The sequence below is a fragment of the Physella acuta genome, unplaced genomic scaffold (assembly GCF_028476545.2).
Source record: "Physella acuta isolate Inbredline_101_S28 unplaced genomic scaffold, ASM2847654v3 ptg000182l, whole genome shotgun sequence".
In the NCBI taxonomy this organism is placed as follows: domain Eukaryota; kingdom Metazoa; phylum Mollusca; class Gastropoda; family Physidae; genus Physella; species Physella acuta.
Genome location: NW_026731701.1, coordinates 94,540 through 121,603, shown reverse-complemented (window position 1 = coordinate 121,603; position 27,064 = coordinate 94,540). Strand labels below are relative to the sequence as shown.

The following is a 27,064-nucleotide window of genomic DNA, read 5'->3' as shown; positions in this document are numbered from 1 at the left end:
AACAGGATCTGCCGGTAACATATATAATATATATCTCCAAGAGAGGAGGGGGAAGTAATTGTTATAGGGTGATATTGACATATGTGTAGTTAATTTAGGGGGCTGTCATGATGGGGGTAATGACCATGGGCTAATGGTCAGAGAGATAAAGTTCTAGACTTAAACAGATTTTAATATGGTTTTTCTTTTTCAAGTTAAACCCCCAGATATGGTTTGACGACAAAATATCCAAAATGTGACGTATGTAAGAAGCCAGGGGTAGGCGAGACGTGGACTCGAACCACCACCATGCCGGAGTGGAGCTCGGCGTGCACGTTTTGGTGCCGGAAGTTGTGCGCAGACGTTCATGTCAAGTTCCAGAAGAAGAAGATCTTGACGTTCTCTGTGATACTGGGGACTCTCCTGTTTGTTTCGGTCGGGACTTTGTGGTTTAACAACTCCAGTGGTGAGTAACTTACTTTGCTTTAACGGTTTTTACTGGCCTTAAGGAGTCCAACTCTTTTGCTAGGGTTTAGATAACATTAGCTGCACTTTAGATAGTCGTAGCTCCCCTCTTGTCATATCTGCACTCTAAAATGTCGGTGCTCTATTCTCGTCAAAGCACCATCTTTATCCTTGCCCCAGATCTGAACAATAATTTTGTCTTCGCAGAAAACACCTCATCCATATCACTGCCATTTGTGATGTCATCCCCCACCCCCAGCGACCCCACACCTACAGCGATGGAGAACCCACCCCAACACCAAGTCCTGCTGATGACCTACGGCCGGAGCGGCTCGTCCTTCACCTCTGCCCTCATTAGCCACCACCCCGATGTTTTCTTCACCTTTGAACCTTTGTTTGAATTCGTTAGGCAGTTCAAAGGTCAGGACAAGTACTTCATGTACGTATGGTTTACAGCAGGTGTAAGGGCAGGGGTAATGTGTAATTGGTGTAAGGATTGTGATAACGTGTAATTGGTGTAAGGATTGTGGTAATGTGTAATTGGTGTAAGGATTGTGGTAATGTGTAATTGGTCTAACGATCGTGGTAATGTGTAATTGGTGTAATGATTGTGGTAACGTGTATCTGGTGTAACTATTGTAGTAATGTGTAACTGGTGTAACGATTGTAGTAATGTGTAACTGGTGTAACGATTGTAGTAATGTGTAACTGGTGTAACGATTGTAGTAATATGTAACTGGTGTAACGATTGTAGTAATGTGTAACTGGTGTAACGATTGTAGTAATGTGTTACTGGTGTAACGATTGTAGTAATGTGTAACTGGTGTAACGATTGTAGTAATGTGTAACTGGTGTAACGATTGTAGTAATGTGTAACTGGTGTAACGATTGTAGTAATGTGTAACTGGTGTAACGATTGTAGTAATGTGTAACTGGTGTAACGATTTTAGTAATGTGTAACTGGTGTAACGATTGTAGTAATGTGTAATCGGTATAAGGATTGTGGTAATGCGCAAGTGGTGTAAGTATTGTGGTAATGTGTAATTGGTGTAAGGATTGAGGTAATGTGTAATTTGTGTAACGATTGTGGTAATTTGTAATTGGTGTAACTGAAGTAAGAGTTGTGGTAATGTGCGACTGATGCAAGGATTGTGGTTGTTTGGAACTGTTGTAAATATTGTGCTAATATGAACGGATGCAAGGATTGTGGTTATGGATAATGGTGTCGGGTTGTGTTATTATGTAACTCATGGAAGATTATCTTATTTGTTTCCTTTCAGAAACGACAGAGAGCTAGAATCAAGGGCCATAATCAATGCATTCCTAAACTGTAAATTCCAGCTAGAAGATATTTCTGCCTTCAACAACATCCTACACCAGAATACTGGAGCCATCAAAGAACTCTTCCTCTGTTTACGTGACCAAGTTAGTTGACCATTATTCAGTAGGTCAAAACAGAAAAGGCAACTGACCAACATTTGACCAACATCAGACAGACAACTGACCAACATTTGACCAACATCAGACAGGCAACTGGCCAACATTTGACCAACATCAGACAGGCAACTGACCAACATTTGACCAACATCAGACAGGCAACTGGCCAACATTTGACCAACATCAGACAGGCAACTGACCAACATTTGACCAACATCAGACAGGCAACTGGCCAACATTTGACCAACATCAGACAGGCAACTGACCAACATTTGACCAACATCAGACAGGCAACTGGCCAACATTTGACCAACATCAGACAGGCAACTGGCCAACATTTGACCAACATCAGACAGTCAACTGGCCAACATTTGACCAACATCAGACAGGCAACTGACCAACATTTGACCAACATCAGACAGGCAACTGACCAACATTTGACCTACATCAGACAGACAACAGACCAACATTTGACCAACACAAGACAGGCAACTGACCAACATTTGACCAACACAAGACAGGCAACTGACCAACATTTGACCTACATCAGACAGGCAACTGACCAACATTTGACCAACACAAGACAGGCAACTGACCAACATTTGACCAACATCAGACACAAGAGCATTTTGCTGGCCCTCAACTGGCCAACTGAAGCCAAAAATAGCATAAGAGCTCCATTACGATCAACAGCAAGCCAATATCTTGCCAACGTGAGGCTAAAATCTGGCCAACATCTATCCAATTGCTCCCCACTATAGCCAACATGATATCAACATCTATCCAATATCAACCCACTATGGCCAACATGATGTCAACATTTGGGCCACATCCAGCCAACATTAAACACGCGAAGACTGTTTAAGTGGTTTTGTGACAGTGAGGTTAATCTCAAGCTGACCGTGTGTATAAACTGCCCACGTGGTTATAACACGCTCAGTCTAGGGCTGAACAAGTTGTGGGACCCCGGTTAGATGGTTGAAAATCTTTTGGACAGCCTGGTTAACACACTTCTAGGGCTGATAAGCTTTTGGGAACACTGACTTTAAAAAAAAAGCATAAACACTATCTGTATCAGTATAAAGCTAGCCCCCCCTTTCCCCCCCCCCCCTCCGCTCCTATTAGTTTTCTGAGGGCAAGACTGTAACTATGTAATATTTTGTTACTACGACTGTCCTAAACCAAAACCTCATCTCAAACGACTGCCCTACAGATAAAACATTAGATAAATTATCGTTTTGTCCTAACAACTAAAACAACTCCTGACAAGACATGCCTTGTTTTTTTGTTTGTTTTTATCAGAAAGATGGCGCTCTCCACCTTGCCTGTTTCCTCAACTTTTTAAAAAGCTGCCAGAACCACAAGACAACTTTTGTAAAAACCATCCGATTTCGCGCCAAGTGGGCCGAGTGGTTTCTGGAGAACAGTCCAAATTTTAAACTCTTGTTTTTGGTCCGGTAAGAAAAACAAGAGATTAGACTTTTTTAAAGATTGTAGGCCTACTTATGTCAAAACGGTTGAGTGTAGTTTACGTGTATGCATTGTTTGTATTTTCCCACTTGCAACATCGAATTTATTCATTAACGTCTAATTTTATAGTAAATTAGTATTTACAATTAGGTTAAGGTTAAAGTCAACAACACCAAACGGGTTTAGTTATCACTCTTGTTAAAAGAGCATATACATATTGGTTCAAAATATTGGTTCATTTGTTATTTATTATTATTATTATTTGTTAGATGTCGAACTACTACTTTGATTAAAATGTCCCATAACTTTAATGTCTTTAGTAGCTGAATGTATTTATGTTCCATCTGTGCATTTATGTGTGTTCATTTTTTAAATTTATGTTCCATCTATTTATTTATTTATGTTCCATCTATTTATGTTCCATCTATTTATGTACCATCTATTTATGTATTTCTATTCCAGAGACCCGCGGGCGACCCTGTACTCCCAGTCTCAAGTGTTCCGGGACTTTGACTGGAAAACCGAAGTCCACAACGTCTCTACTGGACACTGCAAGGTCCTGGAGGAAGACCTGAGCCAAGCTGAACGTCTGTCAGCGCTGTACCCAGGTCGGGTCAAGGCCATTCGGTACGAGGAAGGCGCCATGGACCCTTACAACTACACCCGGAGAATCTACGACTTCCTGGGCCTCGATCTGAACGAGGCGGTCTTGGATTACATCCGCAACATCACAAACTCCACAGCGGATGTTAAACAGACACAAAAGGCTTACAGCATTGTGAAGAATAACTCGACCCTGGCCATGAACCGTTGGCGCTACGGGGCGGGGTTTGCCAGCGTCAACGTCACGGATAGAAACTGTGGGCACTTGTATTCGAAACTTGGGTACAAGTTTGTTCGTTCTCAGAGAGATCTGGAGTCGGATAGGTCACTGGTGGATAGACCCGAACCTGGAGGCTTGTTTGACTAGGTGTTCGTACGCTGAAGCAAGATAACATGATCCTGGGGGGAGGGGGGGGGGTTCGGCTAGGTGTTCGTACATATATTTGCATACACAAAGACGTCGTGGGGGAGGTGTGAGGTGACACCAATTGGAGTGGGTGTAGCCAGGGCAAAATTTACCACAGAAAAATGTTTTTGCCAGGTCAATGAGTATAATTGATTAAAGTTAAATAGCCTTTCAAGTACACATTAATGATCCCAACAAAGGAGGGGGTTGGGGGGGGGGGGGGGGTGACACCATAATGTAAACGTGCTAACTATAGAGAAAACAATGCTCCCTCCAGCTGTATAACTGACTATAAATATACATCATTACTGTTAAGTGTAAACATACTACAGCTATATATATATATAACCATCAGCAAACTAACAGTAGACCAAGAACATCAACACACTAACAGTAGACCAAGAACATCAACACACTAACAGTACACCAAGAACATCAACACACTAACAGTACACCAAGAACTTCAACACACTAACAGCAGACCAAGAACATCAACACACTAACAGTACACCAAGAACATCAACAAACTAACAGTACACCAAGAACATCAAAACATTAACAACAGACCAAGAACATCAACAAACTAACAGTACACCAAGAACATCAACAAACTTACAGTACACCAAGAACATCAACAAACTAACAGTAGACCAAGAACATCAACACACTAACAGTAGACCAAGAACATCAGCAAACTTACAGTACACCAAGAACATCAACACACTAACAGTACACAAAGAACATCAACAGAGAACCAAGTACATTCTTATGCACATTCCAAACTTCCTCTCTCCTAACTGTACTTGTGCAAGGCAATTCATGAGTTCTCCCCCTTATTAATTCAACTGGTGGTTTCAATGTCTAGTTCTCAGTTGATGCTGTGTAGCTGTGGGTATTGTTTTCCTTTCTGTGTAGTCTACAACACCAACATAGTGCACATAAAATGATAGGTTTTTTTAAATATTCTATTAAGCTTTATTTCAAAATAAAAGAGCAAAAAATTCCAAAATACATTTTAAAATATGTCAAATATATCACAGTCTGCTCAAATTAATTTTTAAAAAAGGGTAAAATATTTCCCCCAAGCTATAAATCTTTTAAAACAAACTAATATACCATCTAAAAGAAATATAGACATCACAAATGGATTTGATCTATACACATTAGTAGTATGGATATACCATTACAAAATATACATATTATTTAATACATGGATCTGCTTCTCAAATTTTATCAAATGGCCAATTGTAATAAAACGATTATTTAGATATTTTACTGTTGTATTTTTTTAAACTGTAGTGTCAACCTAGTTAAAGATCATTCATAGGAAATATCACAAAAACATTTTTTATATGCATCCATAACTCACCTTATGTTATTTAACAGAAAACTTGCATTATAACTTTTCCATGAATCACCCCCACCCTCTATACAAACCACAATATATCAAATTGTTAAAAAAAAATCTTGGATTCTTATAATATATTAAAAGAGTCAAATAATTTTAGAGAGAAACACAAATTGTATCAAAATTTTTAAAAATGTGTAAAGATTTGAGGTGTGTAATGAAAATAAATAGCAAAAATAAACTTTCAAGAAAACAAAGAAAGTGTTTATACAACAGTTCTATAATCTCCCACTTCAACCCTGTATAGCAAACTATCATATAACTGTAACCACTGCCATGTTATACAATATGTGCATGAAATTTCATAACATAGACAACATAAACTTCATACAAAAAATTATTTAAAAGCACTTATTTTGACTCTCAATGTTGAACTTGGCTCAGCTAGCTAACTGAATCAACAGTTCACATGTTTTTTTCTTTAGTACTTGGACATGTCAAAATTAATGTAACAAAAAGGATATAGACAAAATATTTAGGTATTTATTTCTATTTACCTTATTAAATGAAACAATACACATAAAGACTGAATATATAATTCTAATGCTTCTGTCTTTATAAATTTTTACAAATTTTTCACAAATATTAAAGTATAGTAACATAACATTAAGTTTAGGTTATTATTTTACTACACCTAACATAAAATGAAGCATTATAAATCATAATTAAACTTTTATAATGTTTAAGCTTGATTTTTTGAAATTCCAAAACCATATTTCAAATTTCTTTTCAAAATTAACAAAACAATCAGGAGTTGCATGAGATTCTTGATCATGTTTAGATAAAACACTTTTTCAGTGAGTTTTCAAAGAATATAATGTGTGCATTGTGAGTTTATATGATTTTAATGAAATCACTCCATTAGAAGGCTGCAGTTCAATAAATATTTGAGCCACTCATCTGTTGTTAGAAGACAAAAAAGTTCAACAAAAATTCACTTTGAGAAGTAAAAAATAATTTGAGTCAAGGAATTGTAATCAAATATTAGCCTGTAGCGCTACATTTCCTTCAAATAATAAAAATTAAAATTACAAAAATCTACATTTAGCTCTGGCTTTTTCTAACAAAAATATATTTTGCGAGAGATATCAATATTTAACTTGTTTAATTAGTTTAAAAAACAATTTAGCCAGTCATTATTTTAAAATGCTTGATGACATGGCCAATATTTTTTAAAAGTTGACCTCATTACCATAAAATAAACTACACATGAAGCAGCTTAGCACCAGATGATAAAACAGTTCAAACGTCCAAGAACATCAGACATTATAGAATGTGGCAATAAAATACAATAAGGCATCACAGGAGGATCAGAAACACAATCACCAGGAAAAGTTTACAATATCAAAGTCAAATTTTTAACAGAATGTTTTGGCCAGTCGAAAAAAAATACCAACATGTTTTACGCATAAAAAAATATTGATAATTCTTGAGATTCTTTTCAAACATGAAATATTAGTTTTTACACTGTACAACTGTCATGCTAATTTTTAGCAAATTTATATCAACATATAAATAAATTTAAATTTTAGAAGTGTATGGTTGCAGAAAGAAAACAACAAATAACAAAGCTATGGCAATATAGACTACACTAAGATAAAAAATTATTTAACTTATATTTACGGGCAGCTAACACTTAGAATGATTTTTTTTTAATTATGTAAAATAAAAATATACAAAAAATATATACAACTCTAGCAGTATTTATACAATAGGAAATGTTTTTTTGTACTTGCATTGGTATTTACTAAAGAAAATAATTTTTTTTCTAAAAAAAAACTGATCTACCTAAAACTATGCTAAATTATCTTCAAGAAAAACTATGTTTGATTTTGCGAACTATTTGATTATATATAAACAAAACATTAGCTGCATGGTGTGTTGGTGCTGTGTTACATAAACAAGTTCAACTGTCTTACATCAACACACAGGAAATCAACACCAACAAAACAATGTGTGCTACTGACACTGAAAGCCGCAAGCCCAAGTCTGTATTCCCCTTAAACTCCATCCCCTGTAAACTGGACTGCGTGGATGTTCCAGGTTTCTGCTGCAGCTCCTGGGGTTGTTGAGTGACTGGAGGTGGGACTGTTGTGGTGACCTCACCCCCATCTAGAACCACAGGGGCGCGGCCAGGCGTGGTCTCTGTCAAAACAAATTTTAATGAAAATTTCACCTAAGAGATCCTACACAATATTAGGTTGACCAAAACAAACATGGAACAGGTCAGCTGTCAGTGAAGCAGAAGAAGCTGGAATGTCATGGACCCAACTTGGAGGAATCGCCCAAATACCGAGTATGATGGACAGTGTTTCTTCCAGACTTTTTTCTCCGGGGGGGGGGGGCACTTGAAATCTTCGGGGGGACGGTAAACTTTCTTTGGGGGGGGCGGACACTGTTAAAAGTATATATTTTCTATATAAATTATATAAATTTCATTTCGTTCGGGGGGGGGGGCGGTAAAAAATTTTCGGGGGGGCTTGGCCCCCCCGAAGAGATGCCTGGAAGAAACTCTGATGATGGAGAGGTGTGGTTGAGTCCCTATGCTCCACAAGGAGTCCACATGAATGATGATGAATATTAAGTTCTTTAAAGTTTAAAATTACTTTAAAAACTTGAACATATAGGCCAATATAGATATTTTGAGAAGGCTAAATACAATTTTTTTAAATGCTAAAAACTTAACGCAAGTCTTTCCTGCATTCTATTTTATTTAAGGGCATGGGTGCGTGATGAAAATCAAAATAATAAAAATGCTTATTTCTAAAGCTAATGCTATAATATTTAGCATATAGTTATGACTCATAGAGTTAAGTCTAAAAATAAAAATTTAAAAAAAAAAATGACCGAAAATTTCATGCCATTGCTATGGTGATGGCGGCCATCTTTGATTTTATTTACCTCTTTAAAACTAATTCTCATATTTTTTATTAAACCCACCTGGCAGGAGCTCCTGTATGCTGTACAAGATGATGGGCTGGGACTTGACCGTGGTGTATATCTTGGCGTCACTCCTTTTTCTCCTGCCTGTGGAGGTGGCGTTGACCGGCTTAGTGTTGTTGCAGGTCCTGTCGCACTCCTTGGTGTTGTCACTGGCCAGACAGATGATGGCGTCACACTGCAGGTACAGAATGTCGTAGCCCACAAATTTGAATGGCTTGAAACGGAACCCAAACTTGAAGTTGGTCAGTGGGTAGAACGAGAGGGTGCTCTCCTGGCTGCACCTGTGTGGGGAGATGAGATAAAACATGAAAATATTATTTAACAACAGGGAAAATTGTGGTCTTGAGTTCAAATCCCAGGTTTGTGTTCATAGAACGTCTCTGAGTCCACCCAGCTGTAATAGATACCCAATTTATGTTAGGGAAAGTAAAGGCAGTTGGTCTCAGTGTTGACCACACTATCCCATCATATACCAAAGTACTTTTTAAAATTTATCAACCATTAACTATTTTCAATATAAACTGATGGATTTTATTTTACACATAAATATGTCTAATTTAGACAAAACATTTCAAACTCAGAAAACAAAAATTTGTAATCCCTTACAACAAAAAATAAATTTCAGTTCCAATATGTAAAACGCATTTCCCAAGTACTTCCAAATTACATAAAAACAATTATTTCCAGTTCCCATAAACAACTTACTTGTCTTGAAACAGGACCTTCTTAACTGTGCCATTCACATTTCCTGTGGGTGTAGATACGCAGGTGGTTACCACAAGCTTTAACCGGCTATCATACTCCTCCATTGAAATAGCCATATTTAGCCACTCCCCCAATGGGAGAGTCACAGGAGTTTCTGTGACTGGTGTTGCAAATGAGTCACTGCGATAAATCTGCATCGAGGTCTGGGAGAATAAAATTTTAAAATTTCATAAATCATTGAATTATGTGATATTTTTTAAAGCTTTTTAAAATATAAACTTTTTTTAAAAGCACCAACTAAATTCTAAACATACTGTGAAGACAACTTAATTTCTAAACTTACTGTGAAGGCACCAACTAAATTCTAAACTTACTGTAAAGGCACCAACTAAATTCTAAACTTACTGTGAAGACAAACTAAATTCTAAACTTACTGTGAAGGCACCAACTAAATTCTAAACTTACTGTGAAGGCACCAACTAAATTCTAAACTTACTGTGAAGGCACCAACTAAATTCTAAACTTACTGTGAAGGCACCAACTAAATTCTAAACTTACTGTGAAGGCACCTGTAGCTTTCTGTGTAACAGTTTCAGTGACTGGCTGAACACGATCTGTAACCTTCTCATCAATTGGTAGAGAGCACAGAATTTCTATTCTGTTAGAAAAATGTACAGTAACATTTCATGCATCTTTCCTATTCACTGTTTTTGTTGAAATTTAAGATGATTTTATTAATATTTATCAACAGGTTAAAATGATGTTGTAATAAATACACAATGGAAAACAAAATACAGATCAATTTATTTAGTTTAAAAAAAAAATTACAATCTTTAAGAAAAACCTACTAACAGAAATAAGGCATATAACTTGAATACCACTGAAATATGTTAAGTCATTCATGCACAGCATGCACCATTCACCTGTAAGCTACTCAATTTATCAAGACTCACCTGTACAAATTGACCTTTATACTGTAGGCTACTGTATATGTCAACACTTACCTGAATTAATTGACCCTTATACTGTAGGCTACTGTATACGTCAACACTCACCTGTATGAATTGACCCTGGTTATGTACTCCTCTTGTGACGTATAGTCGTACTTGATCACATTGGCGTAGTTGATATGTGTGCCATTTCTCTACAACATAAAAATTCAACCAGTTATAAACATGAAGACATACAGAGAAATGAATATTTTGTGTTACATGGCCTTCAAGCAAATTTGTACAAGGGTAGGAAAATTGCTTATAGTGCTGAATGTACAACAGTGATTCTTAACCTGGGAACAGGCAAAACCCAGGGGTTGGGTGAGTCAGTCTCAGGGATTCAGCGGAGGTCAGACATACACTCAACTCATATGATTTGTGATTGGATTTTTTCAATGAAGATGACGGGACTATTAAGAAGTGTTTGATGAATGTGAAAATGAAACTGGTGATGTTTGGTACCACGAAAAAGGTTAAGAACAACTGGTCTACAAACTTACAAAAAAAGACTTACAAAAAAGTAATAATTTTTAAAAGGAAGTTGGGGTTTATATTATTTTACAAATTTTATTTTACTACGGTTGAATAGTTGGATATTGCTCAAACACTGCAACACTCAATTTACTGTACATCAAATTTATTAAGATGAAAATACTCTAGCCACAATTGGTATTTATCATGGCAATTGGATGTCACAGAAAGTGAGACATCACAATTTGGTATTTTAAAACTTGAATTTTGAAGCTGAATTTAAGCTGTTATTTTCAAATTTTAGGGGGAAGGGGTGGGGGTAAGATTTAACATTATGTGATAATGTGTGACAATGTTGGAGGTCGAAATCATCCAAAATGCATGATGCCAATTATGGATGATACCCATGCTGTAAACATCTTCCCCGCCTCCAAAAACAAAAGATAGTCTCAGCTGATCAAGTAAGGCATTAATGAAGCAGGAATTAATTATTAATTTATCTCACAACACAATACAACTAACAGATATGGTAGTCCCACATTTCTCCACTGGCACTGTTATAGACACGTAGTTGGTTGTTGTGCTTTTAGTGGCGTCAGTACAGTTTGGCTGACTCAAGATGCTCAAATGTTTCTCCTCCAGGTTGGGGTCCTGGATTCTGGAGAACTGGGCAGCCAGCAGGCCTTGACCACAGGTCAAAATTGGCACAGGGGCTGTAATTTGATACATTATAACATAAGATAGGGGGAATAATTTGAGGTTGTAACATATGATAGGGCCAATAATTTAAGGTTGTTACATAAGATAGGGGCAATAATACAATGGTTGTTACATGAATGTTAATGACATACAGTCAACTGTGCATGAAGTGATTCTTTTTAATGACATCAGGACTAAATGTAATTGTGTGATTTGATTCAGTTTAAGTATCACTACACACTGTCAAACATGTACATGGATGTGGCAGTTGTCATGGCACTGTCAAAAACATGGATGTGACAGATATCATGACACTGGAAAACATAGATGTGGGGGTGACAGGTGTCATGAGATTATCAAACACTTATGTGGAGGGGCCAGATATCACAACACTGTCAAACATGGAGAGATGACAGGTGTCATGAGACTGTCACACACTTACGTCTAGGTGACAGGTGTCACACACTTACGTGGAGGGGGCTGATACGGTGCGGCCACACACTGCACCCCAGCCAGTTCATCCTCATCATTCCTACAGTCACTAGAGAACCAGGCACTGTGTGAGCAGTTCTGTAGTGTAGCCTCAGTACCAGAACAGACCACATTGTCCAGGATTATCACTGGGTTGGCTGGCCTTAGCTTGTTCTCTGCAGGGATACCAGGCTTGGCTGTGTAGTTCTTTCTACATTTAAATAAAATACAAATATAACTTAACTAACATTTATAAAAATTAAAATATCAACCTTTAAATATTTCCCGAAAGACCCAAAATGTCAAAATAGTAGGTAAAGTATTTAATGTTATTAGCTCCACACTAAAGGATTTTGTGACTTGCAGAAATCTCCACCACAACTAGTTCTACCAACTATTGTTTAATCAGCACCCGTAACTCTCAGTGTCATTATAATTCCTAACTTGACAGGTATTTGAGACTGACAGCCTTATCTAGTAAATAAATAATCTAATCTTTTGTAGTCACAAACTGCTATCAGCATTGATCTTTTTGTGTGAAAGGTTAAAACAAAAATAGGTAAACAAATAAGGTAATTATTAAAATTCTGAAGTTTCAAAAATAGAGGAAAATTTTGTAAAATCAGTTAATCCAAAAAAGAACAGTGGTTTTGTAATGATGCAAAAAAAAAAAACAGGTAATAACTCTATTATCAAACATTTTTTATGATTATGTCTGTAGTCCAGTTAGTACTGAAGTATTAACCAATAATATTTATCTTTCACTGTAAAAAAGGTCACACAGTAGTGCTGAGAATCTTAACGAGGGCAACACAACTTGCACAGAAACATACAGATAGCACAAGTGTGCTGAGAGAAGTAAAGGGTAACAAAATTGTGCAACAGAAACTTATGGCTAGCACAATAGTGCAGAGAAAATTATGGATAGCGGAGTAACTTGGGAAAACTTACGGGTAGCACAACTGCGCACAAACAACTGCGGCTGCACTAGCACTCCAGGAGTCATCGCACACGTAACCCCAGGTGTTGTTGGGACTTAAGACTTGCACGTAGCCCATACCATCAATACCCTGCTTGCCGTAGAGTTTCACTGTTGGGTTGGTGCTCTGACCTGAAGTAAATTTTATAATTTAACTCTCGTAAACTTTACACTAGGATTTACTCAACACTAACTTTAGTAGAGGGACAGGTATTTAAAAATAAAAACTATTCCACCTGGTGTTAATGTAGAATGAATACCACTATGGTAGAGTTATTTAGAAATTAGCTGCTAAAATATGTAAGAGATTTCATGAGTAAACCAATGTTTTTATTAACGAAAGCATGGTTTTTATTTTATTTTTATTTGTAACTCATTATAAGTTTATTACATAAGCTTATTATTATGATACAAATTTTACATATTTTATTTTTTTATTTAAAAAATTAATTAAATTAAAATGAATGAACGAACAAACTATTTATCAATGTCTTTAATATTTGTTTGATGATCTACTCACAGTTGCCACTGATAATACTTGATGCTGCCGTTGTTGTAGTGGATGGTGCAGGGGTGACCTGACCAGTGCCCAGATTCTCATTACACTCCACCCCCACCTCCACGTCAGCTGGGTAACTACAGTCACTGGTCTGGCTGGCGGTGCACTCGGTTAAATTCTTCTCGTCTCCAGTACAGCCACTATCATCCATTAGGTAGATATGGGATCCAGTTCCATATGTGGTGTTGAGAACAGGGTTTCCTCCATTGCTAAATGGATATTTGTACATATATATATCTATATATCTATATATATATATATATATATATATATATATATATATATATATATATATATATATATATATATATATATATATATATATATATATATATATATATATATATATATATATATATAGATAGATAGATATAGATATATATAGATATATATAGATATATATAGATATACATATATATGGGAGCCATATTAACCCCACACACCCTGACCAATTATCCCCAGGAGCAGCCACCCACCTGGGTAATATATATAAAAGAGTTGTCAATGTGACATTACACTTTTTTTTTTCTATTAAAGTTTCTATTAAAGATGTATCTAAGTAATTAAGTCTACTGGTAGTTTTTAAAATAATTTAATATTTAGTGTGTTAACAAAATTTCTATGATCTAGTATTACACCTAAAATATAATTGCATGAGATATTATTACACCTAGAATATACTTACGTGTAGCCTAACATCCTACAGGCAACAATGGCATCGTTTCTATCAAAGCCGTCATCACAGATGGAACCCCAGGTGTTGATGTTGTTTACCTGAATCTCTATGCGACCAACTCTCACGGACACAGAGTTGCCGTTCATCAAACGAATGTTTGTTACAACCACACCTGGTGAATTATAGTCAGGACAACTTTAGTCTAAATATATTTTTTGTATTAGTCGTACCCAAATATTAGTATTAACTTGTAGTAAAGTAACGTTCCCTTTTTTAACCTCACGGTCAATGTGGCTAGTGAAGTAAGGTTCGCCTGTTTCTATGACCTTGGCATATGAACAGATAGTGTGGTTAGCATTATGCCCAGCCGCCTTTACTTTCCATAACAAACATTTGGTACCCATCGGAGTTGGGTGGACTCAGGGATGTCTAGTATTTGTTTTTATGTTCAGCTTAAAACTGTTTTATAATGAAATGGCTCTTTCAATACAACAAAATTGAAAATAGCAACTGCGGAGTAGGGGAGGTTATAATGGAGTAGGGGAGGTTATCATGGAGTAGGGGAGGTTATCATGGAGTAGGGGAGGTTATCATGGAGAAGGGGAGGTTAACATGGAGTAGGGGAGGTTATCATGGAGTAGAGGAGGTTATCATGGAGTAGGGGAGGTTATCGTGGAGTAGGGGAGGTTATCATGGAGTAGAGGAGGTTATCGTGGAGTAGAGGAGGTTATCATGGAGTAGGGGAGGTTATCATAGAGTAGGGCGGGTTATCATGGAGTAGGGGAGGTTATCATGGAGTAGAGGAGGTTATCATGGAGTAGGGGAGGTTATCATGGAGTAGAGGAGGTTATCATGGAGTAGGGGAGGTTATCATGGAGTAGGGGAGGTTATCATGGAGTAGGGGAGGTTATCACGTAACATTATTTTAAAGAGTGTCTGACTTGTTTTTATGATGTGTGACAAAATGAAGGTGGAGATAAAACCCATCCAAAAAGCATGACATCATTTGTGGATGAACTGCTAATCTAATGCTGTAAAAGTTATTTAAAATAAAACTTACCATCACATGGAATAATCCCAAGAATTGCAACCATTATAAACAACAGCAAAGAGGATCTCCATAGGCGTACCATGGTGACAAATTAGGTGTAAAATAGTAAGCCAATAATCTGAATGAATAGTTCCTTCTTTACACACTATGTAGGCCTACACTATTACGTAACTGAAAATATCAATTAGGCCAATTATAGATCTAATAGTAGTTAATAAATAAGTCTTACACCAAATATACAGCCTTGCTTAGCCAAAAGTCTAGTCTAAGACTATATGTAGTATAGTCAATTTACTAATTTCGGACTATCTTTTTATACTGCCCTGCTTCACCCAAAAAAATTGTATGTATGTAAAATGTATCATTATTCATTAAGTTGTTAGGCCTATAGTTATTACACTTTTATTATTTTATATTATATCTGTAAATACAAACAATGTTACAATAATTCATAATCATTACACTTATTTTAGTAGGTTAAAATATTATTAAATTTAACCTAAACCAATACTACTCCAGAGTAAATATTTAACTGTATTTAAATATTTAACTAGAAGCAGGAAGCGTCATAACTTACAGCTAGATTAGTATTACCTATGGTCTTACTACTAGATCTAGATATCTAGTAGTAGGCACGGTACTAGCCTACTGTACAAGTGTACTGTAGTTCTGAGATATCGAATTCAGGGTGTTGTCCGATTTGCACATGCGCACGAATTACTTCTTAGTGTAGTGTGTAGGCCTACTAATCACTTATCCAAGTTGTAAATAAAGACTGAAGCCCATTATGAATTCGCAAACTAAAATACTGCATACGTACAAATAATACAATCCATAGATCTAGATCTCGATCCGGGCCTAAACTAAAAATGAACTGAAAATCGATTTTCCATATCTCGACCAAAACAAAATTTAGTAAAAGTTATAATGCCCTGGCCTACTATTGTTTTTTTAAATACAAATTCACAAAGTAAAAAAAACCAACTTACATAAAAATTAATCAGGCAGTAGCTAGTTAAAACATAACAATTCAACTATTTACAACAATGGTCAGTTTAATACGGAACAATAAAACAAGACTTGGCAGTAAAGCCATGGCGGTATTTAGGCCATTGACTCACACATTTAGAATCCAACTTTTTAAACTGCTCCCTGTTTACTGTGTTACTATAGCAACAATAGCAAAGGCGCTTTCAACACTCTTTTTCTTTTAAATTCAATAAATTGAAGCACATGTTAATGTTTTATTATTTTTAATTTGTGGCCTTGAAAATTAAATACATCTTTCTAATTTTGTAATCGTGTTCGACAAATACGTATCCTAAGCGGGGCCTGCTACTAGACTAATTTAAAGAACTATCTCATAGGCCCATAGGCCCCTACGCCTCACAAATGCTACTAAAATATTTAAAATACTAAATTATTAGGACAGGACGGCAAGAGTAGTACAAGATTCTAGATTTTCTAGATCTACCACTAGTGAACTAAGTAGGCCTAACAAAATTAATTGTATAATCATGCCTATGAACTGAGATCTATGTATAATAAAGCAACATAATACTTGGATCCAACCCTCCCTAACACAAGCTATTTGTAAAAATTCATAATGAGTAAACAAAACGTGTAACGACATGTATTTTGTATGTAGCGAGCAGAGCCTACCATGATATTTTAGTAGCTAACTAGGCGTGTGCTACCAAGTGGGTGTGTCGCACGGAGACAACATTACACGCCACTGATCGATCGAATCTTTGCTTCTGGTGCAGAGCTGTAGGAATAATAATTGGTGGGGAATATACCGTGTAGGCTTACTATAGAACTATAGATCTGTTTAGTTTATGTTGTACTGGGATCAAGCCAAATCTTGTTTTCGCTCTGATCGTGTTTTATTTCTTGGATTTAAACCTCTACCAGTCGGGTTTGTTAACTTTGATTTATTATGAGTCGCAGGTTGATCTATCTGTTACCTGTTCTGTGGAAGTTAGTAGTAAGCCTTGTAATAAAAGCCATATATAGGATCGATTGATAAAAAGCTATAAATAAAATACGATTAGACCGCTATTTTGATAACTCGTAGGTTATTTTTTTAATTATTCTTTAGCATTATATCATAATATCTACTAATGTTTATTTCAGCAGATACTATTTAAAGCGCTTGTGGATATAGATAGACACTTTCTCCAAACAAAGGTTGGTTGTAGATCTATATAGGACTAGATATTAGCTTATATCTTCTTTAAGGGGTCCTCCATAAATGAGGCGACTCTCCTTTTTGTGACGATGTGTCGTGGTGGGGGGGGGGGGATTATTCAGATAATGTTAAGTCACACTTTTGCGTTAAAAAAAAGTACTGTTAGAAACTGACTTTTATCTCTTATTTAGCGTTTTAGAAAACTGTTGATGTATGTATTCAATGTTGACCGAGTTCAAGCTATATTTTAGAAGGCAATCGGTTAAAAAAAATAGGGGTGTAGGCTAAGATGTGACGTCATTTTAGGGGGAGGGGCTGGCCTTTGTGACCATGAATGACAGAAGGGGGGGGGGGTGAGTAAAAATCGTCAAAAGTGCGTGACGTCATTTATGGATGATGTGTCATGTGTGAGGTAGACCTAATGATGCGCATCAAAAGGGAAGACCCTCTGGACGAAACAGAAAAATGTAAAATTTATTTAGAAAATGTATAGGCTACCTTAATCAGTTTCTGTCTCCCCCCCCCCCCACACCCCACACACACACTATTGGAGAAATGTCTGAAAGAAACCCTGGTTATTATTCTGTTGACGAGACGGTAGCCTAATTCGCTGCTGCTTCTTATTAATAGGCCTATATTTGATAGACTGTGATAAAGGGTAATATTAAACCTAAATGAACAGACTACATGAATTAAACAAATAATAGGCTAAACTTTTTCGTTTTTTTTTTAACCAAATAAAGAAGTGTGTGTGGGGGGGGGGGGGGTCTGCTGACTGCAATGAATAAGACAACACAAGAGAGCTACACCCAAAACGAGATATTGTTATTTTATAGAGTGAGTGGTTTTTTTTTTTTTTTGCATTTAGATGATTACCTTACTAGAGCTATGTAGCCTACATCATTAGACACAGGGCGACTCCAATGAGCGGCCAATAGTTTAAGTATGCCTATTTTTTTTTATATAGTAATTAGCGTAGGGGGTGACATTCCGGGTTAGCGCACCGGATATCACCCGACCTAGCGACGCCACTGTATGGCTTATCTAATAATCTCATTTAATCTACACTCAATCTTAGTGAGGACTATAGGCTAAAGTATAGGCTACTTATCTGCTGCAAGTAGAGAAGGTTAGATAACAAGAGTTAACCCAGGATTACGGGACTTTCAAAACCCGAACAAATATTGACTAACATTTTAGAAATCTTTAACACTTGAGAGCAGGCTAAACTTAAGTAACTAGATTTAGATAATGTTTGACCTCGATAACAACAATCGGAACTTGAACAAATAAAATCATTCATGTTTTTTTTTCTCTCACTCAGGTGAAATTACTGTATTGACGCATTTTTGGAGGGGGGGGGGGGCGCGGGGGGGGGGGGGGGGGAGAAGGGGGATGGCGCCTTGTATCAGTGATGAGAAATCCAATTACGTGAGACCACTATAATCACTCAATCCCACCAAGATAAATATATATATATATATATATATATATATATATATATATATATATATATATATATATATATATATATATATATATATATATATATATATATATATATATATATATAGGCTACAGGACATTACTCCCCGGACGTTTCCCCCGTAATTACCTCCCTGTCAATTACCCCCCCCCCCTCAAGTTAGAATCCTAACTGTAACTAGAACTCTATACATATATATTACCTTACTCCTAACCTTAAGAAAAAGACCAAAACCAAAGCATCCACGTCAGCCTAAAACCTAATACAAATCCAAACCAACGCTATATTTTGGTTTAACCCTACCCCTAACCTTAACCTTAACCCTAACCGTAATCCTAACCCTAACTTTCTAACCCTAGACCTAGCCCAGACTCCGACCCTCGCTCTAACCCTAGCTGAACCTTAAGCAATGAACGGGGGGTAATGTCCTACTGGGCGGGGGTAATGCCCTGTTCCCATTTATATATATATATATATATATATATATATATATATATATATATATATATATATATATATATATATATATATATATATATATATATATATATCAAATATCTACTTAAATTATCCCGAAAGTCTAAGGCCCATTATCCCTTTAATCATTGTTTCTTTCAGTCATCTGTCCCCTCCCCCCCCTTCCCCCGTCTCTCCCCCCCCCCCCCCCCAACAAAATAGAATTTATATAGAATTTTACTTTTACCAGTGTCCGACTCCCATAAAATAAAGTTCGCCCACCCTGCCATAGAAAAAAAGTCTAAAAGAAACAACACTGCATTAAATAGGTGGAATCATTTGCGAGTGGTCAATAAAGGCAAATATTTGTTTTCATACCTTCATCTACAGACTGCGAAAAACGCGAGCACAAGACCAGTCACTCAGTGAAACAAGGCCAGTCACTTAGAGAATCAAGGCCAACAACAACTAATATATCTCACATTTTCTCGTTACAAACTCCCAACTCCCTATCTATAAAATCACCTTGATCAATCGCTGATCTTCCTGGTAATTTGATACTAATGCATGTGTCGGTTCTAGAAAAATCGATACAAACAGGTAAACTTTGGGACCGTGATCAAAATACAGCAACATTGTGTCATTAGGGTCGATTGATTTCTGTTGGCGTTAAGGGGAGGGGGAGGTTATATTTTTCAACACACGAATACACAACTAGTCAGTGTAAACCATATATCCAAGTAAAGTAGATCTAGAAACCAAGAAAGTAGTCGATTCTAGTTCTGTCGTGCTAGATTCGATACTTACCTAATCATGCATAAGTGTATGTACTTCTGCATTTTAACTTATTTTTGACAAGGCGGAGTAAGAGAATTGGTGGGGGGGGTACGCTCTAATTAATAATAGTAGGCCTGTACTCTTTCAATCGGATTGAAACACACACACACACACACACACACACACACACAAACTAGCCAAACGATATAACAGATCATGAAATCACTCAGTAAACACCACGATCACACAAGCACTGAATAGCTAAGGCGTAAGAATGTATATTGCACTGAATAAATTATCTTTTGTACGTTTCGGTTCTAGGTGCCAGCTATTTGACAGAGCGAAATGATTGCACTCCTCTATAAATGCCATACCAACACGTTCATTTTTAAACCCTCTAACACAGTGACGCCACAAATAGATTTAAAGTAACGGATATTTGAAACGTCGGTCGCGGACCTAAAGTTAGTCATTGCATATACTATAACAAAAACAGTTTCTTCCAGGAATCTCTTGGGTGGGGTGGGGGATGGGGGGGGGGGGAGCCCCCCTCGAAAACGTCTACCGCCCCCCCCCCCCTTCCGAACGAAATATAATTCATCTAGAAAATATAGTTTTACCTGTGTCCACAACCCCTCCCCCGGAAATTTTGTTTCCCCTCTCCTCGAACATTTCAAGTGCCCCCCCCCCCCCCACCCCCGAAAAAAAAGTCTGGAAAAACACTGAACAAAAAGATTACCCTATGTGGCGATGGGAAAGCGGGGAGTGGGGGGGGGGGGGGGTAAAAGTGTAAAAAGCGTGACTGTTTAAGGATGACCTCTGACTAGGAGCCATACGTTTAAAGAAATCTCCACCCTCTTCTTCAGCACACAAAAAAAAAACACGACATCTTTTAAAATAATAAACTATAAAAATTTTACTAGTTCACATAAATGTTCAAGTTACGCCTTAACATGAAACAACCATAAGTCCAAACCTAGAAAAAAAAGTCATAAGAATAAATAAAATATAAAAGGTGTTACATAACAGATAAAACTGTATTAATAATGACCACCCTCCCCCCCCCCCCATGGCGCAGCTAGGACTAAGTCGGTGGTCATTTCAAAGTTTCCTTCAGACATATCTTCGGGGGGGGGGGGGGGGGGGGGGTGCGGAATTGTTCAGTCTTCCCCCCCCCCCCCCACACTCTCCGGAAATTCAACTCCGCCCCCCCCCCGCCCATGAAAGTTTAAAATGCCCCCTCCCCGAAAAAAAAGGTCTGAAAGAAGTACTGTGGTATAATAAAAGCACTCAATAAAACAGTTCTTTGCATAATAATACCAGATCATTAAATAAAAGGTTTTATCATCATCATTTTAAAATAACCTAGGTTTAGTTTAGTAGTGGCAGCAGTACGTTTACGTGTAAAGCAAATATCTACAGGATTGACAGTACTCGCATTAGACATTAGAAAACAAAGTAGGTACCATAAACATATCTCCAAATTTAAGAAAGGAAATGCACAGACAAACACGGTGACTAGTAAAAACCATACAGTGTTGGAACTTCGGTCCTGGGTTACATAAAACATGAGCTACACGAAACAAAACGAAAACACGACAAAATCAAAGCAATGTTTGATCTCCGACTACAACTACAGGAGGAATAGCGCCTGCAAAGGTCAAAGTTCATCCATTGCTAAATCCTTAAACAGGGCACATGTGCAGTTCTATTTTTAACTCATGAGTGAAAACATTCTAAACAGTGATTTGATCAACCTAGCAAGATCTGAAAATAGAACAGTTCGGCTAAAATCAATTGGGCTTTTTTTTTTTAAATTCCAGCTCATGACGCTAACACAGTACTACGACGCTAAGAAATGAATAATCGATTACCCAAGCCATAAGAGTACAAACTTCACGTACTCTGAACAGATCACTCGAATACAGCCAGAGATGACAAGACTGCTAGGACTGTCTCTCTATCTTCTGCTAGCAGTCCTGGTGCATACGGCAACATCACGTGAGTAGTCTTTGTTAGTAAGGGGAAGGGGGGTAGGGGATCCTTTGGAGGAGGGGAGGGGGTAAGCATTTGTGGCTTGCACGTAGTTAGACGGCAGCCTATGAGTCACATAACTTTGTTTACATTTATGTTGAGGAGCATAGTCCTTTTAATTCGCATTCCATCGTAGATCTATACCTAATTGTAATTAGATCTAGTCAATATAATAGTAAGTTGTATAGCTTATTTGATTAGGCTTGATTAAGTTGATTTGATACCACAAACAAATCCCCCCCCCCCGTCACACCCTCACCACCAACGGATGTGCTTTTACTTGGTATAGGAAACGCACCAATTAACAATACAATAGAATAAAGAGAAAGACTAAACTATTAAAAATAGGCCAAGAATTATTTAGGATTAATTCACACATAAGTGCAACATTTTTTTCATTATTCGAAACATTTGCTCATCCAGCTTTAAGTGATACCAACACGACCTTCATGGTCACAAAAAGTCAAAGCCCCATACCTAAAAATATGACCCGATTCAGGCTACCACCCCCACCTTATAATTTGTTTTCAAAAAGGATTTTTTGTTTGTTTTCGAAACATTAACTTAACTAATCTGCTTCAATGACATTTTACATGGAATTCTTTAAAATTACAAAAGCAACTGCTGCAATTAAACTGCAATTAAACTGCAGTATACACAATTTCTGTTTGAAACTTGAAAAAAAAAGAAACAGAATGACGTCACACATCGTCACGTAATTTACAGACGACCCCCAAAAATTACCAGTTATTTTAAAAAGCACGATGTTCGAGATAAAAGCTATAAACTCTATGTGTGGAGAAGTTGTGGGGGTCATCAAAATATGATGTCTAGAGTAAAGACGTTCTATCATGTAAGTCAGCAGTGAGGGAAGAAGGAGGGGCTGAAAATAACGTTAATTACTTTGTATGTCGGCCTACACACTGTTTCAACAGTGAAAAGCGTGATTTTTTCTTAGGGTTTGATGGGGCGGAGGGACTTCGTGAAGGGCCCGTGGACCGTGGAGAAACGTGGCTGAAAGAAACCCTGATCCGTCATTGTGTACCAAAGCAGCATCCAATAGATCTAAGAGGAAGGCGTGGACAAAATGGCGTGGACAGTGTTTCTTTGAGGCATATCTTCCCCTCCGAAAGTGCGCACCGCCCCCCCCCCCTCCGAAAGTTAAGTGCTCCTCATTGGGAAAACATGTCTGAAAGAAACACTGGCCATGGATGGTCGGTAGATCACATGATTGCTAAAAGTCCCGAGTTCCAATCCGGCCAGATGAGATTCTTTAGCTGGGAACAGCAACTCGTCTAGGGTCGACAATTCTAAAATCAAATAGCTGCTGTCTTGCTGAAATATTGTCATTGCTGTTTTATGTTCATCTTGAGAAGACTAAATGTGTGTGCCTATTTCCTGTGGTCCGTTTCGTTTGAGCTTCAGCAACACAATACATTTTAAAAAATGATAGACCCCACAGCACCTGACCCATGCCCCACAGCACCTGACCCATGCCCCACAACACCTGACCCATGCCCCACAGCACCTGACCCATGCCCCACAGCACCTGACCCATGCCCCACAACACCTGACCCATGCCCCACAACACCTGACCCATGCCCCACAGCACCTGACCCATGCCCCCACAGCACCTGACCCATGCCCCACAGCACCTGACCCATGCCCCACAACACCTGACCCATGCCCCACAACACCTGACCCATGCCCCACAGCACCTGACCCATGCCCCCACAGCACCTGACCCATGTAGCACCTGACCCATGCCCCACAACACCTGACCCATGTAGCACCTGACCCATGCCCCACAACACCTGACCCATGCCCCACAGCACCTGACCCATGCCCCACAGCACCTGACCCATGCCCCACAGCACCTGACCCATGCCCCACAGCACCTGACCCATGTAACACCTGACCCATGCCCCACAACACCTGACCCATGCCCCACAGCACCTGACCCATGCCCCACAACACCTGACCCATGCTCCACAGCACCTGACCCATGCCCCACAGCACCTGACCCATGCCCCACAACACCTGACCCATGCCCCACAGCACCTGACCCATGCCCCACAGCACCTGACCCATGCCCCACAACACCTGACCCATGCCCCACAGCACCTGACCCATGCCCCACAAAACCTAACCCATGCCCCACAGCACCTGACCCATGCCCCACAGCACCTGACCCATATAGCACCTGACCCATGTCCCACAACACCTGACCCATGCCCCACAACACCTGACCCATGCCCCACAGCACCTGACCCATGCCCCACAGCACCTGACCCATGCCCCACAACACCTGACCCATGCCCCACAGCACCTGACCCATTCTCCACAGCACCTGACCCATGCCCCACAGCACCTGACCCATGCCCCCACAGCACCTGACCCATGCCCCACAACACCTGACCCATGCCCCCACAGCACCTGACCCATGCCCCACAGCACCTGACCCATGCCCCACAGCACCTGACCCATGCCCCACAGCACCTGACCCATGCCCCACAGCACCTGACCCATGCCCCACAGCACCTGACCCATGCCCCACAGCACCTGACCCATGCCCCACAGCACCTGACCCATGCCCCACAGCACCTGACCCATGCCCCACAACACCTGACACATGCCCCACAGCACCTGACCCATGCCCCACAACACCTGACCCATGCCCCACAGCACCTGACCCATGCCCCCACAGCACCTGACCCATGTCCCACAGCACCTGACCCATGCCCCACAACACCTGACCCATGCGCAACAGCACCTGACCCATGCCCCACAACACCTGACCCATGCCCCACAGCACCTGACCCATGCCCCACAACACCTGACCCATGCCCCACAACACCTGACCCATGCCCCACAGCACCTGACCCATGCCCCACAGCACCTGACCCATGCCCCCACAGCACCTGACCCATGCCCCACAACACCTGACCCATGCCCCACAACACCTGACCCATGCCTCACAGCACCTGACCCATGCCCCACAGCACCTGACCCATGCGCAACAGCACCTGACCCATGCCCCACAACTCCTGACCCATGCCCCACAGCACCTGACCCATGCCCCCACAGCACCTGACCCATGCCCCACAGCACCTGACCCATGCCCCACAGCACCTGACCCATGCCCCACAGCACCTGACCCATGCCCCACAGCACCTGACCCATGCCCCACAGCACCTGACCCATGCCCCACAACACTTGACCCATGCCCCACAACACCTGACCCATGCCCCACAGCACCTGACCCATGCCCCCACAGCACCTGACCCATGCCCCCACAGCACCTGACCCATGCCCCACAGCACCTGACCCATGCCCCACAACACCTGACCCATGCCCCACAACACCTGACCCATGCCCCACAGCACCTGACCCATGTCCCACAGCTCCTGACTCATGCCCCACAACACCTGACCCATGTAACACAAGATCTTCGCTCCAAGCTCCACCCACACGCATGATTGACAGTAACGTATGTGTAGACGACCGGCTTGAGTCCATAAGTCGTAATAGAGCCTACTCAGCTCTAATAAGTACCTCACATATCGGGCGTCTAGGCAAAGTGTTCATCACACTAATCACACATAAGAACAGATGAGCTCTACTGCATCTGTTCTTAAAACCGCCTGGTCAGGCTAGCTTAATTTTTATAACCACCGTTGGCTGCTATCTATTTCCCACTTAAACTCTATAACCCCACCCAACTTAAGCTCTGTAGCCCCACCCACCTTAAGCTCCATAATTGCCGCTTACTTTTTCCCACAATGCAGTGCCCCGCCCTTTTAAAGCCTAGACAATCCTACAGCGCTTTGGCACATTCTTCCTAACAACTAAATCCTCGATTGAGATTAGACATAATTCCTCTAATCCAGTTTGTTTATCTTCATAGGTCCCACCTCAATAATCCGTTAATTCTAGGCTTCACAAATCGAAGAGATTTTCAAAATAAATATCGTAAACGTACGTCTACACTTATAAGGCCCTCTATCCAGAGGCGTAGTGACCCTTCTCGGCGCCCGGGGACAAACTTTCAATATGGCGCCCCCCCCCCTCGGGAACAACCTTTGAATTTTCAATTTGCACCCCCCCCCCTCAAACTTTCAATTTGCACACCCCCCCGCTCAAACTTCCAATTTGCGCACCCCCCCCCCCCCCACATACATTTTTGTTTTATATCTATAATGCAAAACTGCAGCTAAAATCAGATTTTAATTTGTTTTTTCAACCCATTTTGGCGCCCCTAAGGTCGGCGCCCGGGGACATATGTACCCCCCCCCCCCTCGCTACGCCTCTGCCTATATTTTAACATGAAAATAAATTAGCCTTAGTTTTAATGAATTCAATCCTTTTAAAAGTGGGTATCACAAACGAAATTGTCGATGCTAAAGAAATATGTTTAATTGTTTCTAAGATACTCTGGGATACTAAGCTTTGTAAATGTGTCTTGGACAATGACACATCCGGGTTTTAAGCTCAGCTGATTTCCATTCGGACTCAATCATGGCAGCACACGCCTCTCTTAGCTGGAACTCTGGCAACGTCAGTGGTCAGCTGATAAGGTCAGCTGTTTGTCATTTCAATGACATGTGACCCCTCAAACACCCCCCCACTAGCGAGCCTTTGTACCCGTCTATTATATTTTCCACCACTGTATCAATAAGTAGGATATATTATTGTTTTAAAGTGGGTTTAAAATTAAAACAAATGCGGTTCCCAAAATTTAGTTTTAAAAGATTTTAAATTCAGTCTGTTATAAATTAGGCAATTAAGCAATTTAGCCCAATTCAT

General features: G+C 39.4%; 3 protein-coding genes across 3 annotated transcripts in view; 2 read left to right on the top strand and 1 right to left on the bottom strand.

Moving 5' to 3' along the window:
• Window positions 1-288: 288 nt before the first annotated feature.
• LOC131936606 (carbohydrate sulfotransferase 1-like) lies at window positions 289-4,349 on the top strand. Its single transcript, XM_059293666.1, has 5 exons — window positions 289-445; window positions 652-883; window positions 1,725-1,869; window positions 3,184-3,338; window positions 3,814-4,349. Exons 1-5 carry the CDS (start codon window positions 289-291, stop codon window positions 4,319-4,321), a joined length of 1,197 nt encoding a protein of 398 aa, XP_059149649.1. The 3' UTR covers window positions 4,322-4,349.
• Window positions 4,350-5,329: 980 nt separating this feature from the next.
• On the bottom strand, window positions 5,330-16,463 carry LOC131936622 (deleted in malignant brain tumors 1 protein-like). Its single transcript, XM_059293685.1, has 12 exons — window positions 16,304-16,463; window positions 15,324-15,485; window positions 14,273-14,435; window positions 13,549-13,796; window positions 13,001-13,160; window positions 12,049-12,260; window positions 11,402-11,592; window positions 10,472-10,560; window positions 9,975-10,074; window positions 9,417-9,619; window positions 8,709-8,992; window positions 5,330-7,913 (listed from the first exon to the last, which is right to left on the bottom strand). Exons 2-12 carry the CDS (start codon window positions 15,394-15,396, stop codon window positions 7,684-7,686), a joined length of 1,953 nt encoding a protein of 650 aa, XP_059149668.1. The 5' UTR covers window positions 15,397-15,485; window positions 16,304-16,463; the 3' UTR covers window positions 5,330-7,683.
• Window positions 16,464-17,148: 685 nt separating this feature from the next.
• LOC131936605 (receptor-type tyrosine-protein phosphatase kappa-like) overlaps window positions 17,149-27,064 on the top strand; it is a 33,791-nt gene continuing 23,875 nt past the window's right edge. The window contains exons 1-3 of the mRNA XM_059293665.1: window positions 17,149-17,232; window positions 17,451-17,504; window positions 22,048-22,225. Coding sequence (XP_059149648.1) covers window positions 22,159-22,225 — 67 coding nt within the window. The 5' untranslated portion in view covers window positions 17,149-17,232; window positions 17,451-17,504; window positions 22,048-22,158. The remainder of the gene's footprint in view (window positions 17,233-17,450; window positions 17,505-22,047; window positions 22,226-27,064) is intronic.